Raw genomic sequence first — 21,626 nt, 5'->3', positions numbered from 1 at the left:
TGCGCGTGGTTACCCCCCTCGTGCTGGGGGGGGAAGCCACAGGGGGCACTGTGAGAATTTTCCCTCATCTGCCTCATGATCATCATTTGAGGACCACTGAAGAGAAGACTCCCCCTGTCTTCTCTGTAGGAGAAAGTTACACACTCCACGGGCTTGAGACCTGGGCACAGTGCTAAGTTATTGTCCACAAGTGTGTTTGCTGTATGCTACACTGAGCCCAGTGAGAAGAAGGGGAACCGTGCCATTTTTGCTACAATAGCCTTGGAAGCTGTCCCACCTCTCGGCCTGGCTGGACTTCTCCTGAGTTTCGGGTGGTCCCCCACAGAAGAACCTCACTTGCTTTACAACACCGTGACAGACAGACTGAGATGTAAGAAGTCTCTCCATGAAAGACTGAGACATGAAACCCCCATGTGAAAAGGCCCCTCTGTTCCTTCCAAGGACTGGGACTGAAACCCCCAACCCAGGGGAGGTGTGTGGGGGAGGCAAGCTGACCAAAGCGAGATGTCTGCCTGCAGGTGTGACCACTGGATCAAGAAGACAATGGCTCTTGCTTACTGCTGAGAACATGGACTACCTGTTACATCTATTCCTTATTGCATGTTTCCCCCCTCACAATTTCCAATAGAGTTATCATAATAAAGACCTCTGAGTTAGCTAGAGATTTTGAGATGTCCCCGACGTAACAGGCGGATCCTCGACTGGACTGGACCAAAGGACTTCATCTCTATGTTTGGTAGCTCTATCCCCCTCTCTTTCTATCTTTTTCTCTCCCTTAATCCCTCTATAGCATTTTGCTATGGTCATTCAATAAAGGTGCATTTGTTTTGATTATTACTGCAAATCCCCTGTGCCATGTTGGTTTTTTTGCACCCTGAGATCAATCCACGACCCATCACAAACCCTGTTCGTAAGGACAGATTGTGACAGGGACTCAGGTGAAGCACAACTCACAGGGGGACTCTTCTCACGGCAGCACTCCACACATGGCCAGGGAAGATGCAAGGGTGCTGTGGTACATTCCTGACAGGAATTTACCTGGGAACCCAATGTAGGAAGGTTCTTCACTCAGGGTCACCAAATGTGGTGGTGTTTGCAGGGGTCTTAGGATGAGGGAAGAGATGAGAATCTTGACTTCATGATTCAGAAGGCTGATTTATTATTTTATGATATATATTATATTAAAAGAAAATGATATACTAAAACTATACTAAAAGAATAGAAGAAAAGGATTTCATTGGGAGGAAAGGAGGAAAGGGAAATAAAATCTTGTGACTGACCAGAGAGTCAGAGACAGCTGGACTGTGATTGGCCATTAATTAAAAACAACCACATGAGACCAATCACAGATGCACTGGTTGCATTCCACAGCAGCAGATAATTATTGTTTACATTTTGTTTCTGAGGCCTCTCAGCTTCTTAAGAGAAAAGATCTTAGCAAAAAGATTTTTCATAAAATATGTCTGTGACAACCCAACACTGACAAAAAGCCCCGAGAAGAACTGACCAAAGGCCAACTGTGTGCAAGTTAGACCACAGGGAACAAACCCCTCCAGATTACAGGCTACCAGGAGTATTCTGCAGGAGAGAAAGAAGTCATGGTTGACAAGAACCTTTTGTTTATTTTCTGTAATTCAATCGAGCAATTTTTTCACTCCACTACTTGATATATTTCCAAACCACTGAGGACATTAGGAACCCATTAAATACAAACATTGTTTTGAATTGATAATTTTTGAGTTATCCCAGCTGTATTGTGTGCATTTGCAGAGTTACCAGCTGATCAATTTCGTGGCCTGCCCTACACCCCAGCAAAGGAGAATGACACCTGGGCAGGTCAGTGGCTGCTGATGAATTCTTTTAACCTTGTTTATCATCACTTCTTCACTTTGCATAATTCTCTGTCACCTAAATGTGTGTGAAGGGAACTAAAATATCAGAGAGGAAAGGAGGGATGAAGTGAAATGTGATCAGAAGACAGATGACAGAAAGAAGCCTTCAACACTCACCAGTGGCGTCCAGCCAGCATTATCTTTGACATTGGGATCTGCTCCATTTTTCAGCAGCTCCTCCACAGCTGCTAAGTCACCCTACACAGGAAAAAAACCCCAGAGTTATGAAAAAGTAATGAAGAAAATACATAGGTACAACACAAATTTGAGAGATGCCCAATTATAAATTTAGCTGCAATAAAAATGTTATAATATAAGCCTTCCATGTAGATATTGTCAGGATAACAAAAGCCCAACTGACCCGGAGACCACAGTTAATCACTGCTGTTCATTTAGAACCACCCACATATTTTATACAAAGACATATTTCTAGATAAAAACTATGCATGTAACAGAGTTAATTCAAAATAAATGGAAAAGTTTGCACAAATTGCAATCTGTTCACTACAGTCAAACTGCAAAGATTAAAGTCGGGAACGTTTATTGAGAATTTCCTCGTCCTTCAGACTGGATTTTTTTGCAAGTTAATCAAAGTAACTGTCTGAAAACACAGGTAAAATAAATTAATAAGCCTGACAAGCTTCTAGAAATTGGTTTTCCACGAAAGGTAAAGAGTTTTATTTAACACTGCAATTACTACTTTATGTTGAATCTCATTGACACTTTCTCTGACAGTGATCTACCAAAATAGTTTTAATTTGCTTTTTGGAAAAATGCTACACTCAGCTTTCACTGTAAGCAAGGAGGTGTGGAAAGGGTGGAAACTGATGCAGAGCCTAAGGAAAAGAGGCTGAATAAGAGATGAGGCGAAGGAAGCAAAAGGGCAGAATTTGTGAATCAGAGACTTTGACACCCTGAAAAGCAAAGCTGGTAATAAGATTGGAGCATATCCAGATGCAGCTATAAATAGGTAAGGAGAAGGTGCCTGTGGAAGCTGAGGCAAGGAGATCTCTGCAGTGCAGGCTTAAATTCGTGTAATTTTAGACAAAATAAAGCATTTCAAGACAACTGCAGACACTTTGCCTAGACCAGGGTACTGAGATTCCAAATGAAGAGACTATTAATTAAACTGGTATGTAGCCCTTGCCAGGGCCAAATATACAATATAAAAAAATATCTGGACGAGAAATTTAATCCATGATATATATCAAGTTCAATGCCTTTAAGTGGTGGAAAGTCAAGGAATTGCAAGGTGCTACTCACAGCAAGCCTTGGAAAAGGGGAGAGAATATTATATTAAGCTTTAAATACAATAAAAACAAATTTAATCCAATTTTGCTACCAAGAAACTCTTTGAAAAAACAAAACAGCTTTAATCTTTACTCTTTAAGTTAGAAAAAATATTAAGACAGACTGCTCTGCAAGCAACAACTGTAAACTCAAAACTCACTGAAATAAATGCTGAGACTCGCTGGCTTTACAACCATCAAGCAAATTAATACATCAGAGATAAATTTCATGCGTTATATTCACAAATCTGGATGTCCCAGCAAAATGTTACCTTTCAAAGCAACTAAAGGATTCTAGCAGCAGCATATTCTTTATGGTTGCAAGGTAACAGACATAGATCAAACCTGAGGAGTTATTCAGAGGCAGCCAAGACAGCGCTCAGCATTAAGATCCTTCCCGACACAGAGAACACACAATTATCTATAATGAGTGAGAGCTGAGCTTATCATTTAAAGTTCAGTTTGCAAACATGCACTGCAAAGGGTTTGACATTTCAGGAGTACTGCTTTAAAGCAGGAAGCACAGCTAATAATTTGTGTGGGCATCAGATACTATCACAGCTTTTCAGATCAGTTATGTGAGCATTGATTTGTAAAACATCAAAGGAAATGTTTGCTGGTGTGGACACCAGGACTGACAACATCCCCTGACTTAAATCCAGGCCCATGTCAAAATTAGGAAATTGCTGTTTTGCTGCTTACAGAAGATAAATATTGTCATCATGTCATCTGGAAATGGAACCTGCTCCCTACAACCAGCATGGAGCACTGAGAGTGACAGCAAGGAGGGAAAGCTGTCATGGGCTGTGCAGTGACTGGATGGGGGCTGCCAATCAGGATTACAAGAGAGATGTTAACAAAACAGAGCCAGGAGAATGTGCCTCTTGTGTCCTCACAGGCTCTTCACTCAGCCACCATAAAGTGAATATTTAGCTTAAAAAGGCAGAAGACTAAATTTCAAATGGCAGATCATTAATAGACATGTTATCAAGTCCCTCCTGCAAACAGGACCACAACCACAGAATCATTTTGGTTGGAAAAGACCTATAAGGTCATAAAATCCAACCATAGGTGCCTCTGACATTTGCCTGGATCTTCCAGAGGCTGATACCAGGTTTAGATGACAAGTCAAGCCAAATAACTGTGATCCAAGAGTAAAAATAAAAGTGATTTGGTTATTTTTACATTGGCCACTTCTATCAAAGTTGATGGAATTACTCACATGTATAAGCTAATAAATGCTTTGCTAAACAATTAAACGAGAAAGGACCACAGAGGTGCAAATCCCAGACACAAGTATGTCAATTCCAGGTCTCCCCTCCACAGCGGAGCAGAAGAAACTACACCTATTAGTATGGAATGACTAATTCCAACATGCTGCATAAAGATGTGCTTTGACTAATGCTGAAATTAATTTTGCACATTTAGTTCCTTGAGTATATTTGATGCATCAGGAAAATCACCAGTCTGCACCAAGAAGCCATAACCAGGGGACACAAGGAGAGACCCTCTTAGCAGAGGGGAAACGTTAAGTGGAGACACTTCTTGTTCAGAAAAGGAGAACAAGGCAAACAGTAGGTAGAAAAATGCTCCTACCATTAAGAATTCACAGGCATGTGTTTATTTTGAAATCTAATTATCAATGAAGGATTACATCCAGCTCTTGAAAAGGCAGGAGCTAGTGCAGAATGCAGAATTATCCATTCGGAACAGACAAAGCTCAGGACATTTCACACTCATAACAAAGCTCAGCTGTAGTGACAAGGCAGTAAAGGCACGGGTTTGCAGGAAAGGCACTGGGGCCATCTGTTGGCAGAGCTGGAGCCGGCAGTAGATCAGACAGACAGGAGCATTTACAGCGCTTTAGCACTTCCTCCTCCCAAGGAGAATTTAGTTCCTGCAGCCACGGCTGCCATAAGACCAGAAAACCATCTCTACCTGGCTTACTCAATGTTGTTAGAAGCTTTTTTCCCTCTTCCCTCAGTCCTGAATTTAATACATATGGTTAAGAACTGCAAGTGTCCTTTTAGTCCTATTTTACAGGGAGTTTTTTTTCCCATTTTGCCCTTTACAACTTCCATTAATCAAGGTATTTTTCACTGAAAAGTCAAATTACTAAATAAATGAAAACATGTTCTACCAGAAAACACACACACATCCTACCAGTTAATGAGAGATCCAACGAATTAGGACAGTACATGAAGATGAAGCTAAAAAGCTGTACTCTTTCAAGCAAATATTTCTTCTTTTATTTACAAATTTAATCAAGCAACTTCAATCTTCAGGCCAAACAAATGAGCCAAAAAAACCCTCTTTTAAACACAACGCCATTTGCTTCTTTAAGCTGTGGGGGAACTAGATAATCATAAATGGATCTAGATAATCATGGTTATCATAAAATGGTTAAATGGTTATCATAAATGGAACTATGGATTATCATAACTGGAACTAGATTATCATAACTCATAAATGGTCAAGGAAGACAAATATGCATTAAATAGCTTATATGAATTGTGAACTCTTTCCAGGATCCTGCAAGTTTCTCACCTCAAAATCCTCCAAATGAATTCCCTTCACAGCAGACCATTCCCAAATAACAAACATACAAGAAGCTATGCTTAACCTTTAATAAAGAGAAAACATGCAAGAAGTTACCCAACCTCAGAAAGAAGACAAGTGACAACCAAGCATTATTGAAAAAGAAATGGTAATTTGTTTCCAGGCTTCCAAATCAGCACTTGGGAAGATGGATTGCTTTGACTCATGGCCAGTTTCCATATTCTCAAGTACTGCATTTGAAACCATTGCACTGTTTCATATTTGCCTTGACCTCCTCTCTCCAGGAGGGCGATGTTCTTCTGTGACCCATCTCTCAACCATGAGAGATCCAGTCCCAAAAGCAAGGAAATGCACAGCTAACTAGCTCAGATACCTGAAAACCAGATTTAAAAGCCATCCTGATGTTTGCCATCACATGCTCACACAACCACACGACCTTCTCTGCTCTGCTTCCTGATGTGTCATTAACTGGTAACAAAGCAATAAAAAGAGCACTCTCACAGGCTCAGAAGGAATTATCTTAGTTATTTTACTGTGTTAATTATAATGACCATGAGGAGTCCAGCACAGCAGGCTAGCCATGGGTGAAGCCTTTCTGTGAGCCCAAGGAGGGAAAGCTGTCATGAGCTGTCAAAACTAAAGGGTCCCTGGAACAGGAGATAACCAAAACTGCTCCAAATACAGCACCTCTGTCTCCAAACTCAGCAGATGCTCTGCACAGAGGCAAATTCTTCTTTCCTCAGAGGAGGGACAACTCCTTATTTCCTCCTAACTTGAAGCACCACAAGCCTTCTCCCAGCTATTTCCCATCCACTCCTTGTAACAGCGTGGCTGCTGCCAAGGTCCCCTGTCACCCTCCCGTGTTGCAGCTCACTGTCCCTCTCCCTGGAACCCACAATTTGCCCCATCCCTTCCCTCAGCAAAGCAGGAGAAGCACAGGCACCACATAGATCTGAAATACAGTGCCCAGGCACTGGGGGGCTGTTGTCATCTCATTGCAGGGGTTCCATACTGCTGGCTCCTTATCACAAAGGTTCCACACCTTCTTGGTGTTTCTCATGGGCAGCTCTCAGAGCACTGACTCTTCCTTCTTCACAAAGCAGCCAACTGACTCCAGCTCCCTTCTCACGCAGCCACCCCACTCTTTTATAGCACTCTTCTGCTCACTGCTTACAGCTGTGGCCTGTTAAAGTCAGGCCTGCTCCTAATCTTTGCTAATTGGCCCAGCTGCAGCTCCTTAGGGGTAAGATTACTTTCTACACTATCTTTATTTTCTTATATTCTGTCCCCCTACAGGGGGTTCCTCTCTCCACAGCAGATTTAGGACTCTGCACTGACTCCTTTAGTGGTGCTGTGATTTAATAGCCATGGAAGAGCTGGTCCTGGAACAATTTGTTCTCTTACTGAAAAAAATTCCCACATGGAAGGGCTGTTGATGGGGAAATTTCCCATTAGTTTAGAATGCTCAGAGTTGAATAGGTCACATTTTGTATTTTAATTACTTGGATTTTCCCCTTTAATGAGTATGAAGATAAACATGACTGCTGGTTGCTACAGGAAGAGTCACATTTATTTTCATTTTTATTTTCATTTATTAGTTTAACTCAACATTAAGTTCATCCACACTAGAACCTTTCTCGAGAACCATTTTGATTCCAGTGAAAATAATAACTACTAGTAGTAGTAGTAAATGGGGACAATCCTTCAGAATCATTATAAACAGCACAACACTCCTAGTTTTCACGCCTGCTAACCTTGTTTATGATCTCTTTTAAAGAAGAAAAAAAGAGATAATTCAATTAGCTTTAATTAAATTCTGGGTATTAGACCCTAACAGCTAATGAAAATAATACAGATTTGTTTTTATAATTAATGAAGTCCCAGAGAATTAGACTTCATTTTACTTTGGGGTAGGGTGGCAGCTACAAGTCTGTTTCCCTCTACACACGTGGAAAAACATTACTGGCTGTGAAAACAACAAGAAAAAAAATTGCCCATAAAATAAAACTGGAAGAGAAATGCTTCTTTAAGGAAAAAAAAATCAGAACTAGTTAGAAGAAAAAAAAACCCCAAACCAACAAATCTAAACCCCACACTGAAAATACACAAAGAGGATAAAGCCTGGTATTTTCAAGACCAGTTTGACAAAATACTTTTATCAGGTCCTACAGGGCTCCTGCAAGTTAAAAGATCATAACCAAGGGATCACTTTCCTTGTGTTCTTTTAGTTCCTTTTCAAAGCAAACTTTGGGATCACCCTGAAGCCCTACCTAGCTACACAAGCCTTTGCTAATGAGCACCTCAATGAGTCTGGAGCTGCTGCATAAAAACCGCAGCAGAACTAATGAGGAACAGAAGCCATTTCCCACTTTAGCTCAATAATTATAAACATCAAAAGACAACAGTGAAAGGAACTCACACACAGGACTGAAAAAGCCCATCCCACTGCCCACACTCCAGCTGGAAGTCAGCTTTTTTTTGGCTGTACCAATGCCAGTAAGGAATGCCAGCACCACCACTGAACTTCAATAATCAAAACATGTTTATCATCCTTTTTGTCTACAGCATGAACTGCTTAATTTTTCATTTATCATCAAAATGCTTTGCAATGAAACCTTATTGGCATATCACCAATATGCCAATACTCCAAGCCTCCACAAGCTGCAGGGATGCTGTTTCCTTAGATGAAATACCTGTGTTCCAAAGAAGCATCAGGCATATTGCTGCAAACCGTACCTGTGTGAAAACTTGTCAGGGCAGATCCATTTTTTTCAGAAGCAGTCACTCATGACTGCATTGATTACAAATTCTCAGAAAATCACGGAAGGGTAATTTGTAAACAGTGTTTTAATAAAGAGGAATATGCAGGACTTATGACAAGAGGTAACAAGAGATCTCTCCTTCAAAGCTCTTGAGTCCTGTGAGGACAGCATTTCATTTTCTCCCCCCTAATTCCATATTAATGACATCAAATATGAGATTTGAACTCAACTCAGCTGACACTTCCATTTAAAAAGGTCTCATGCAGCAGGAGTGGCTTATTAGAATGCCTTTGGAAGAGGACAGAGTTATTTATCAAGAACAGCCTCTGTCTCACCAGACAGAAGTGCTGTATAAATGTCAGGTTCTTATAGAGGAATCAATTCTTCCAGTATATGCAGTTTATTAACCACACAGCATTTGTATTATATGATTTAGCACAAAGTACATTTAAATTGCCAGACTACAAACTCTTTGAAATGACCTCTCAGAAGGGAGCTGCCATGAGAACATCTGCTGAGTGGGACATGAGTGGGACAGCTTTTACAAAGTAATGGGCAAGGACAACCCCTGCAAAGAGCAAAGCCATGAAGTTCTACCACACCAGGAACTGGTTAAGATATTAACACATAATCAGTGAAAGCTGTCATTCTAAGAATAATATTGAGCTTACATAAAACTGAGAACACCCCAGGGCTCAGCATGGCAATCACAGGGTGCAGCACCTCACTCCCCCTGAGCCAACACTTTGCATCAGGTGGTGGATCTCAACACTTATGAAAAGTTAACCAATGTTCCACAGAGTTATCTTCATGTACATAACTCAGATCTTGTCCTGGCTGAGTTACCAGCTCAGACTGAATTGAACAAGGTCACTCAGTGAGATCTGAAATACTTCCTAAACTCCTTGTGACAAATCAGAGACAGCTTCCTGGCACACAAGGCCAAAACATTTAAATGCTTATCACTTCCTAAAACTCAAAGGTATAACTGGCACTCTAATGCTTTGAGTTTCCAAGTACAATCATCTTTGATCATTCAGTCATTTCTTTATGAAATAGAGAATTAGGTCAGAAACTTCCCAATAAACCCAGAAAAAAAAATCCCAAAATGAGATTTCCCTCCCTGAAATAGGATATTCTGAAGTAACAGGTTTCCAGAATATTTTTAAAACAATATTGTCTTTTTAAACTTCTGCTTAAAGCTGAACTAACTATCACAGGTACAACTGACACTCTAATGCTTTGAGTTTCCAAGTACAATCATCTTTGATCATTCAGTCATTTCTTTATGAAATCAGAGAATCGGGTTGGAAACTTCCCAATAAACCCAGAAGAAAAAGATCACAAAATTAGATTTCCCTCCCTGAAATAGGATGTTCTGAAGTAACTGATTCCCAGAATATTTTTAAAACAACCTTGTCTTTTTAAACCTCTGCTTAAAGCTGAACTAGAAGATGAATGGTCCTACCTTGATGGAAGCAACATGGAGCAAAGTCTCTCCCTTGTAATTTCTTCTGGCAATTGTGTTGACACCAGGGGATTTCACCACAGAAGGACTGAGTGGTATTGCTCCTTGACTGCAACTCTTGGAAGTGGATGGGGTAGAGGGAGATTCTGAAAGTGAAGGGCTGTTTATGGCTTGAAGGGCTGCAGATCTTGTCTTCATTCCAGTGTCAGTGAGTTTGGATGCAGAGGAAGAAATCTGGACTGGTGTCTGTTCAGTGGCTGGGGAGATGGGAGAGCTCTGCAGTGACTCCTCTAAGCCATCAGCCTGCCTGCCTGCCTTCCCAGGAGTGCCCCTCTCACTTCTCCTTGCTCTCTTAGAGTGAGGAGTACCCTGAAGTGTGGACTGCTCCCTTCCACGTTTCAAGGGTGTAACTTCATTTGCTATTGACAGCAATGCCTCTGCAGCACCATTTTTTCCCTTGCTCTCTGGTGCAGAGCACACAACCTCACTGTTATCTTTCTTCTCTGGGGATTCCACCTGTGGTAGAACTTCCATATCCTCTGTATTACTGCTGGAGTCAGCTTCCTTCACAGACTCCTGCCTGAGTCTGTCCTCAGGACTCTCTGGTTCCTGAGTGCACAGCACTACTGGCTGACTGCAGATGGTCACACACTTTTCCTTGGGAGCTTTCTCAGCTTTTTTCTGCTCAGGTTTCTCTGAGCTCCACACTTTGTTAATGTCTGCTAGATGTTTCTTCTTCATCTTCTTAATCTGTCTCTGAGTTGGTCTTTTTGTTGGCTTAGAGGGCTTTTCATGAGGAGGGGAAGGAAAGAAATCATAAACTGAAGATGTGTCTTGACCAAGGTCAGTGCTTTTAGTGCCAGCCTGACTCCTGTTCACAACACATCGAATCTTCCTGCTTCTCGGGCTGAACCACATTTTTATCTGCTCCTTCTTGCTCTTCTTTTCCAACTCTGACTCAGGTGGTGTGGATGTATCCCCTGCTGAATCTAAGTGCATGAGGAAAGGGGAAAAATAATTATGGAGTACTCTTCAGAACCTCAAAAAGCAAATAAAAGATCATAACAACAACTGCAAGAATTGATGAAGTGTTACTAAATACAATCTACGAGTGCTTTCATTTCTTCTGAGAAGACACAAAAAGTGACTTTAAAAGCCCTGGCAAGGCCACCCTTCTGAGAAGGTGCATGTGGTGACTTTAGAAGCCCTGGCAAGGTGACCTTTCTGAGAAGGCACATACAGTGACTTTAAAAGCCCTGGCCAGGCCACATGCCACTGTGGAGCTCAGAGACCCCAGTGCAGTGACAGCTACCCATCAGGCAAGTGAGCATCCTGGCAGAGAAATTCCTTCAGCAGTCTGAGTTCACAGCACAGCAGAGTTCTGACCAGGTCAGAAGAGGACAGAAGTTGGTTCTCTCACGGAGTTTTCCTTGGAACAGGGTTAACAAAGAGCCATGTGCATACACAAAAGAGCACAGAAACCATTTTCTAAAGAGGTATTAGAGTTCATCCAAAGATGGAAAGGAAAAAATAGCTGTAAGCAAGCAAAAACAATATCCTTATAAAAGTGTCAAACATTCCTGAGAAATTTTGACTGATTCCACAGATATAGCAGATGAACCATATATAGAAAATCTGTGAGCAATTGTGTCTTGTCATTTGATCCTTTACCCCTGGGTAGTAAATAACTTCAAGGAAGCTAAGCATTTTGATGATCTCAAACATTTCTTTAAAAATATGCAGTGGAGCAATTTTATAAATCACATCATACAGCACATTACAAATCAATGACCAGGATGATGCAGGAATATCCTGTACTCCCAGTACATGAAATAACAGTTGAGAACAAGGACTGAGGACATAAATACTGTCTTCAATGGCCTAAGAATAAATTGAGTATAAAGTGACCTCAAAGTTAGACACTAATTTAATTTCACAGTTTTTTTGACACAAAAGAACCGTAGCAGATTTTTTACCAATTCCTTCATTCTGAACTGGTGTTATTTTAGGTTATTTGGACAAGTCCTCCAAAGTAAATGCACAACTCATTCTTCCTGTTGCCTCAAACTTCAAGGACTACCACTCACAAAAGTCTTGGTGATTTATAGCAATCAAACACAAAACCAGTATGAATTTTGTTTTGAAGCAGCACTGAGACCAAGATTAGAAGGGAGGGGAGGGTTTTAAGTATTCTTAAAATAAGCATTCTAATGTCTCAATTATTAAAAGTGACAGACACTCACTGCAACAATCTATCACTTTCACTTCAGTGCATTAAGTTTCTATGGCTAATTTATTATCTCCACACCTTCTATTTTTGGTGTTAGTAACTACAGCCAGTTTTCCACAGCAAGCTGGGATAAACTCATAGCAACAAACACACCGGTTCCAATCCCTTAGTCACAAAAAAAGTGCTTTTGAAACTCCACTTAAAAGAGAACTGTGTAGCTAGTAATTCAACAGTAAAACAGACATTCACAGTTGTCTTTTAAAGCAATATTGCAAAGTTAAATGTTTCCTTAATCTTGATTTCAATTACCCTACTTACCCCTGGAATTAAATCCTGTTACATATTAGATTCAGCTGGAGGAATATGCAAGCCATCAGAGCAAAAGTGTCATTAAGAATACAGCTGGAGGCTAGTTAATCAATCATTTAGGCATCTAAAGATAATCATCAAGTACAGAACTGCAGCTATTTGGTTTTCCTCTAAGGCTGGGCTTGGTGCAAACAAGAAAAAAAAGCACTGAAATTGAGACTGAAATCTCAGAACTAGCTAGCCTTGAGAACATATCCAATCTCATTCCAACAATAACATCTCAAAAAAGGAAGAGCTTGATTGCAAACAGATGCAAAATATGAAACACAAGTTGCTATTTTCTCATCTTGCCAGAGTTTACACAAACTAGCAGATCTCCTTGTAAAATATTTACCTTGCTAAAAGTATCAGTCATCCCCAAGTAAGGAGAAATAATAAAATCGGCTTGCAGAAGTAATTTGTGCAACAATTTTACGATGGGCAGAATTCTTTTTGATGTGTGTAGCACAGCAAGACTTTAAAGTCCAAGTGACAAATTCAATCAAAGGCACTGTCCTTCAGAAGTATGATCTAAGGCAGCAGAACACAATGAAGCATTTACACTGGCTGTACCACTTCTGGCAGCAGGAAAGCCTGTGAAAAATCCACCACAAGGCTTCCTGAACTGATCTGGTCATTGCTGGTTGCTCAGCAGGGATTTACTAGTCAGGTTATTAAAAACCTGCTGAAAATATAACATGCCAAATATTGTCCAAGGAGTGTTTTTCCTCACCTGCAATGACTCAAGGTGTAATAGAGTATGCTGCAGGTTCTAGACCAGGGAGGCACTCAGGGGACACGATTAAAAGATGACAAAGAGAACCACTCCAGCCAGAGGCCAGCCCTGCACACCCAGGGCAGGAAACTGCATTTTCTGCTACCCCTTCCTCCGTTTCCAAAGTGCACAAGTTAGGGAACCCAAGCAACTTGGACAAATGGCCAATCTACTTCCCTGAAAATGGAATCTTTTGATGGACCCAGAGCTGTGAGAGAGAGAAATCAAGAGGGGAGATCCAGAGCCAAGCAGCTGAAAGGAAGTTCTTATGATTTAATAAGTAAATGTTAATTTATATAAAGAGGGTATTATCTGGTGGCTAAGTTCATTCAGTTAAAGTACTTTCAGAGAAAATTGCTCACAATAAAATCAATCCCAATGAATTCTCTGCTGTCTCTGTGTTTGAAGCCAGAGCTTGGATCTCAACAGGACTGAAAAAAATTACTATTATGATTTTGATTTAATTGTCTCTTTAATACATAAGTGTCCTAAAAAAAATTTCAGAGAGGCATGTAGACAAGGTAAATCAGTAGAGCATTCCTTACTAATTCTAGATTTTAAGCATCTGCAATAGCATAAAGAGCATCCACAATAACAGTATTAGAATCAGCCTATAATAAATGCAGTAAATTTAATCTCCATTACCTATTAAACATAACATTCAGATACACAATGTAGTAACTGAATTATTTCTAAATTAGAGTTATTTGCACATAACAAGCACAAGTTTCTCAATGCTGACATTTAATAGAGTTGGATTTCTTAAGTGTTAAAAGGGCTGAGAGTACACAAAAATACCAGGAGATGGTCAGTGCCTTGCAACTAGAGCTCCAAGTTCTGCTGCAGTGCAATAGCAGGCTCGTGCAGGGGGGGAAAAAAAGGAGCAATTAGAAAATGTGGTTTAGCTATCATTAATCTGCATCAAAGGAATATAATGATGCACATTGTGTGCCTTTCAAATTATTCTCTATTACGGGTTTCAGAAGAGAAGTTGAGAAATCTCTTTGACAAACTAGTCCCTTATTAAAAATCAAAGGGAAGAGCTTTGGTACCATCTGTGCAACATTAGTGCCTTCACTGAAGAGTGATTATTTTGCAAGTTAAGTATTCAACACCGAAGGGGAAAGGGAGAAATTCCAGCTATTCAAAACTTAATCTTTAGATGTCATGAAAAATGTCACAGCATGCATGAAATGCAATGTAATCTGTTACAACAGGAGTTCCACACCCAGTAAATGTGAAACAGAGTCATGATACTATAAAGGCTGATTGATCTCACTGACTGACCACCAGCATCAGCACCAGCTTGGGAAGCTTGGAAAGCTTAGACCAACCCCTGCAAGGTGTAGTTCTGCAGGAGAAGAGGGGGGAAGGCTTTCTGTTTGATGTATAAAAGTGAAGCAGATTGCTACAAAGAATAAGGTAAAATCAACTATAAATCGTTGGTGATGGTTCTGAAAATTTACATCAATCTCTTCTTCTTAAAGAACATTACACAGAAAACTCTTAAGTATTTAGAACTTCTCTTTCAAAATCATCACGGCAAATCAACAAATCTAGTGGTTTATGCACACCAGGCCTATGATTCCACAAGTGCTCAGGAATTACCCACCCATGAAGCCCATCATCCCACCAATGTCAGTTCCCAAGATGCCTTGGACGCTGCCGCCCTAGAGCTGAAGTCTGAGTGCAGACATCCTACCTGTGGTGCCTGCCAGGCAGCTTCCCTTTACCCTTAGGAAGCTACAGCACAGGGCAGCCAAAAAGTCAGGCACCTCTCCTCATCTTGTAAGCATAGAAAATCTCTAACAAGTGAATTAATTTGGAGGCTCAGCATTTCCTACCTATAGCTTGAATTTTCCACCTATAATTTGCATTTTCCAGCCAGTTTCAGGTTTGTTTGTCAATTCATCTTCAGTCACCCCAGGAGTGTCATCGGCTGTGTTTCCCTCTAATTTAAAAGGGAAGTATTAGCTGTTTTGTGCAGTCTTTCCTGAATTATTTGCTGCTGCTTCTTACAATGCACATGCTGTTTGGCAGAAGCTATTTTTATCCCAATGGAATACAAAGTGAGATCCCTCTCACGTCTACTGTGGAACCTCAGGGTACAGGGAGTTTTGTATTTGAAATATTCAGTGAGAGCTTAACCCTATCCTTTTCAGTCACAGCAGTTCCATGGGGTTTTTTAAAAGAAAAACACACAACTTACTGCATGCACTAGCTCTGTCAGAGCCAACAAAAATTGCTAACAGGATGCACTTAGAAATTTCAGTGTCCACAAGGATCTCCAACGAGATTCAAGAGAAGCCACAACTGTCTCAAAACAAGCAAATATGCAAAAGGGACATAAAACAAATATATGGAACCATTATTATTTTCAACTGCTTCTCTTCCTTTCCTGCACTGAAAGATTGATTTTTTGGTCTACTTCCTTTAGTGGAACATGAAGTACAATTTCTGACCTTCTAACACAAAAGAGAAGAAAATATTGTTGACAGAAGTACAGTGCTGTAAGAACATGAAAGCAAGTCCTTAACAAGAGAAGAGAACCCATGATTCTCCAAACTCACGTGTATTTCTCTTTGGATACATTAAGTTCAAGGCAGAACTGAATGTATCCAGATATCTATGGGAGGTGAGGGACTTGCCGGAGATGAGGGGCAAAACATCCTGAAGAATTTGCTCTCAAAATCTCTAAAGCTACAACATCCTGTGATTTTCAGCCTTTTTTTTTTTCCCCAATATATAACTGGTTGTTCTTAGAGGTGTGCTAATTTACCTAGGAATTCAAGCCATTCCTGACAGTGAACTATTACCAGCTGGGGAGGATTTTCTCCTAACCTCAGTATCACACATCCAAAAGGCCACTGTGCTAATCCTGAGCACGCTGCAAAGACTACAAGTGACAGAAAGGCATCTCCCACGCCATTTCATATAAAACACTCTTCTAAACTTCTATTTTGTGTCTGTTTTTAAGTCAGAATAAGGCATGATAAAAAGAACCTCATTTAGTTCTGTGGCCCAGCCACACCACACAGATTTCATTTTAGAAGAACTATGGGATTAAATGTACTATTCAATTTTTAGTACAGTTAAACATCAGACCAATTTTTAAGAGTTAATCCATCTCTAAGAGCTCTCCAAAACATCTAAACAGTATCAATAATGCTACCATGTTGTATTTTAAATGCTTTATTTATAGCATCACAAAGAGTTCCTCTCAGAATGATTCTGAGTGTGCTTTTAAAAGCCTTCATCACTTAAAATGTTTCCCTGAAATCCTATTTAAGCCATCATCTGTTTTCTATGCTCCAGAAGATTTAATCACCATAGGATTTTTTATCTATATAAAATGTATTCCTTTACACTTGGACAGAGACTTCCAGCCTCGTCACTTAAAATCCATTTTGGTGCCAATAAAGAGATATTCCATAAAGGAGTGAAGGTGTTGATGGGATTACACATAGAAAAGGAATCTTTAACTTAGACAAACATATCAGGAAGCAACAATGAAGGAAGAATTACCTATTCTGTATCTGACAACTAAATGAATGTTTTCTAAAACTTGGTATTACATAAATGCTCCTCTCTGAGCTTGCAGAAGAAACACACAATCACCTATGCTTATTTCACTACAGTTTTTCATACTTTGACAAAACAACCTAAAATTTGATAGAGATTCATTCCCAGAGTACATTCTCTGCAATCTCCTAGCACAGTCAGCAATGACAAAACTTCACTGCAGCAGATTAGCTGATTGTTAGGGACCAGAAAACAAATGAGTTAAGACTTGCTTCTTTCCCCTTTTTAGGCAAAGAACATAGATCATTTTTCCCATGTGCAAAAACCCTGAATTGAAAATTACTGGGACAGCAGGCACGGCTCAGTCAGTGCACAGAAACCCAGAGGCAGGAGAAGACATGCATTAATTCTTTAATAGGGGAACTTTACACACAGGGGCTCCCATAAGATATGACAACCTGTGCCCCTGCTTTGTGCCACGTGACTCAGCAATCTCTCCCACTTTCATCTAATTTTAGAAAACAGATTCTAATGAATTATGGACTAACCCGCTCACGTGGACTTCTTAGTAGAACAGATTCAAAGAACGAGCAATCCATACAGACAGCTCTCTTCAAATCACATTTTCCAAACATGATTTGGAGCAGCCTCTCTGTATTTCAAGCAGGGCTGCACTGCTCATTTCCTGGAAAATGAAACGGGGCGGCCTCCAGGGGGTGAGTCTCACCTGAGGTGTCGGTGCTCAGGAGCTGCCGCAGCTTGCTGCAGAGCTGGATCATGTTATCCAGCTGCCGGTTGATCTGTGCATCCTGCACCCAGGCTGGCATGTGGCACACGGGGCACTCGGTGCCAACACAGTCACCCACACAGGACCTGCAAGGCAAAGGGAAAACCCATCATCCAGAGGAAGTTATCCACTGCACCCACCACCAACCATTTCACAGCCCAGCCAGAATGTCTTACTCGAGCATTGTAGGAAAGCCCACACGAGTTAGTCACAAACGCAGGACAGGACATATTTATCATGGCAAGTGACAAGCTGAACATAAAATTAAGCAACCCAAGCCTTGTCAGGACAGTCATAAAAAACGCAGTGCCTCACAAGCTGCCCCAAATTTTCAAATGCTCCACTGCTCTTTGACTCCAGATAACAATTAGGCTTCACTGTTAAAACTACAAATTCTTTTACATCTGCTATTCTACAGCCTTCCATTTTTAAACAAGCGCCAGAAAGCCAACCCATAGTAAACTACAATTTCTACTTCTTCCCAGTTAAAATTTGCTTGATGCTGTGAAGAAGTTTCACCTGTGTGAACATTTCTTTGTATGAAATCCCAAGAGGATCTCCAGGTGCTCAGAGTATTTTATCACTGCTCTCTTTCACAGCGTTCATGTCAGATGATCATGGTGGGGAAGCAGATTTACTTATTAATACTACTCTCCCCAGATCAGCCTAAAATCTGTTATTCTTTGATTAGGCCAGTGAGAAGATTATGATTTGTCATCTGAACTGCAACATTCAAGGGTTATTTATATCCCATCTCCCATCTATCCTATTAAATAGAGGTTACAGTTCCACACAGCCAAAACTGAATCAATTTGAACAGTCTCAGTTACCTGACCACTATTCATGGAAAAATTACTGTTAGGTGTGTTTTGTGCTTTAAACAGGCAGACACCCTTGTGGCTGAGACACTGCTGTGTTTGGCAGACTGAAGGACACCTTTTGGCTCCAACATATCCTGGATGACATCTGACAAATCCCTTGGAGCAAAGGGAAGGGCCAACCAGGTCTCCTTTTCTAGCCTCAGGCTTCCCATCCCTGTAAATGGCACTGCAAAGGAAATGCAGAATGACCTTCACACCACAACATCTCCTAATTAATTTTGTTGGGGTTTTGTAGTCAAGTGGTAATGAGTGCAGGTAACCTAGCACAGCTACCCCACCAAAACTGCAGAAACTGATCTTGATAAACACCCCTGTCCACGACAAACCCATGGTGAGGGAGAAGCTGTTGTTTTAGGTGCGACCTGAGAACTGCAGTTCATTCGTTTCAGATCTTCCACTCCCTATTTCAGGAACCAGCTCCAGCCACTCACCCCAATCCTCCCCAGGTGTGCTAATAAATGTCTGTCCTCAGCAGTGAGCCAGAATCAGCTTGCACCACTCAAACTTGACAGAAATTAATCTTAACAGAACCTAAACCCGGCAGAACTTCAATGTAACAGAACTTCAACTTAACAGAACTTAAACCTAACATCACGTAAATGACACAAAACTGAAGTCAGAGTTGAGAGTGCTTCTTTAAAAGTTCCAGATACAACAGAATTTAACTCATTTTTACTCCAGGGTTTCAAAAAAGGTAATGGAAATTTATCTTTCAACAGTTAAACATCAATGGACAATATGCAGGCCAACAACTGACTCATAACTGAAATAGCAACAACCTGGAATTACTGGAGAGATCATAAAGGTGTGGCAAATACGTTGTGGTTTTATGTAATTTAGTTTTGAAAATAGTTCATAGCAGCTGCAAATATTATTGAAAATACCTGATTTGCCTCTAAAGAAATTAATCTGAATTTCCTTAGGTTAATTTTAAAAAATAGCCACTGTCCAAGACCCAGTCATCAAAGGACAGATGAAATTGCTGCTAAAAGGTCAGGCATACAAGAGAGAAAAGATTAGACACAACAATAACTCAGATAATAGCAAATAAACTCCTTCTTCTGGAGCAAAAAAATAGCTGCTAATAAATGCTGAAGACTCCTGTTAGCTGATTTTTCCAGCCTCATCAACACAAACTGCATTGTCGTCTTGATATTTGGAAAATTCTTTAAAAATCCCACAAAATTTTAAAGAGCAGTGGGTGATTTAAATCTATCACCTAGAATACACAGGGGTTATCCAAAATAAAACCACAAGGCCTTAGATGCCCAACAGCTGAACAATTACATTTATTGAACAACATGTTCATGTTTATAAAAATTATTTTACAAGTTTCTGGGGGTTATTTCACAAAATTATCTGTAGATATGTTGTATAAATGAAATAAATAATTTAGATAATTCCTTCAAACAGCAGCATCATAGAATGGTTACAGCTGGGAGGGACCTTAAAACTCATCCCATTCCACCCCCTGCCGTGGGCAGGGACTTCCCACTGTCCCAGGCTGCTCCAAGCCCTGTCCAACCTGGCCTCGGAGACTTCCCAGGGATCCAGGGGCAGCCACAGCTTTTCTGGGCACCCTGTGCCAGGGCCTGCCCACCCTCACAGGGAAGAATTTCTTCCTAATATCCAAAGTAAACCTGCTCTCTTTCAGCGTGAAGCCATTCCCCTTAACCCTGTCCCTCTGTGCCCTTGTAAAAAGTCCCTCTTCAAGAACCTTCTACAGCAATCAGTGGCCACAGCTGGGAAAGAACACGTGTCTGGAGAGAAATAAATCACCTGTGCACCTTTTAGCACATGGATACTGGGAAAGAGATGCTCAGGGCACCTGTCCCATAATCAGTTACTCCTTAAAAAGCCAGTAAATATTCTACTTGTAGTTTACCTTTCAGGCCTTCAAAACTATAAACTCCTATTAGAAAAGTGCAGCTGAAGATAGAGAGTAGATACACACCCATGAGGGAGGGAGAGTTTCTTCAGCTTTTACTGACATACTGACTATTACAGGACATAAAGCTGAGTATCAGCTGGTTTACAAGTAGAGGTTAGACAGTATCTTTCTTCTTCACCCTAACCAAGCTAGGATTTTATTAGACTGCTTACACCAGTGCTGTGCAGAGAAACTCTAAAATACAGGCAGACTTTTTAACTCCCCGTGTTTGCATGTGCATGCCATGAAGAGCAGTGACACACAAAAAGGTTCTCCAACCTCACCCAAAGGTGGCCAGAAGGTTCCCCCACCTCACTCAAAGGTGGCTCTGGGGCATAAATATTTCAGCCCCTGCCTGTATTGACAATGCAGTGACTTGTCCCACGACAGGCAACGCGACCACTGCCACCTCAGAAGCGCCTTGCTGGCAGAACGTTTTTCATTAAAGTCAGTTTAAGTTAAAAATTAACTTTAAGTGAAGTTAAATTAAGTTTAGTTTTTTGAAGCACTCGGATTATCTGACAATCCTAAGCAGAGGTAAGCCTGCCTATGCCAGCGTGTTTGGATGTGAGAACAGCAACAGGCACAGCGGCAGAACTGAAGGAGCCAAGTCTTGGTAGAAGGCCAAACCAACAACAAGCACCACCCAACCCTCGGGGCAGAGGAAAACCCCCTCGGAAACAGGAAACACCTTTCCAAGCCGCTCTTTTTTCTCGATGTGAGGAGAAAGAGAAAAGAGTTGAGGGTGATGAGAACTGCAGGTTGTTCTGCACTTCTGCCCCGCTACAAGCGGACAATTCCCCCCACCACACTGAAAGCTCCCTTCACACCTGCCCAGCAGCATCCTGAAGCCTAAACCAGCACTCCTGCATGGGACCCGCAGGGGAACAACGGCTCCCGCTCTCCTGTCCCCCTCAGCTCCCCGGGAGGAGCAGCAGGCCCCAGCGGTGCTCATTCCCTGTCCTTTCCCCACAGCAAGGCGGCGGGCCCCGGTACTTACAGGCAGAAGACGTGCTCGCACTGCCCCAGGGACACGGGCTCCCGCAGGACACCGGCGCTGTGGGCAGAGCAAGGAGAAACGCGGCACTTTTAACACACACAGCAGGGGCCGTGGAGGAAAACGGGGTGGGGGAGAAGGAGGACATTCATTACCAGCGGGAGCAGCTCAGTGCCTTCTCCAACA

At 41.3% G+C, this 21,626-nt stretch overlaps 1 protein-coding gene across 1 annotated transcript in view; it reads right to left on the bottom strand.

Moving 5' to 3' along the window:
- BARD1 (BRCA1 associated RING domain 1) overlaps positions 1-21,626 on the bottom strand; it is a 44,347-nt gene that overhangs the window by 20,759 nt on the left and 1,962 nt on the right. The window contains exons 2-6 of the mRNA XM_014310281.2: positions 21,596-21,618; positions 21,444-21,500; positions 17,573-17,718; positions 9,971-10,959; positions 2,010-2,090 (exon numbers count right to left, since the gene is read on the bottom strand). Of these exons, the coding sequence (XP_014165756.1) occupies positions 2,010-2,090; positions 9,971-10,959; positions 17,573-17,718; positions 21,444-21,500; positions 21,596-21,618 (1,296 nt within the window). The remainder of the gene's footprint in view (positions 1-2,009; positions 2,091-9,970; positions 10,960-17,572; positions 17,719-21,443; positions 21,501-21,595; positions 21,619-21,626) is intronic.

This window comes from Geospiza fortis, unplaced genomic scaffold, assembly GCF_000277835.1.
Source record: "Geospiza fortis unplaced genomic scaffold, GeoFor_1.0 scaffold407, whole genome shotgun sequence".
Lineage (NCBI taxonomy): Eukaryota > Metazoa > Chordata > Aves > Passeriformes > Thraupidae > Geospiza > Geospiza fortis.
Note: the sequence above shows the minus strand (reverse complement) of the source record. Positions and strands in the feature narration are given on the sequence as shown.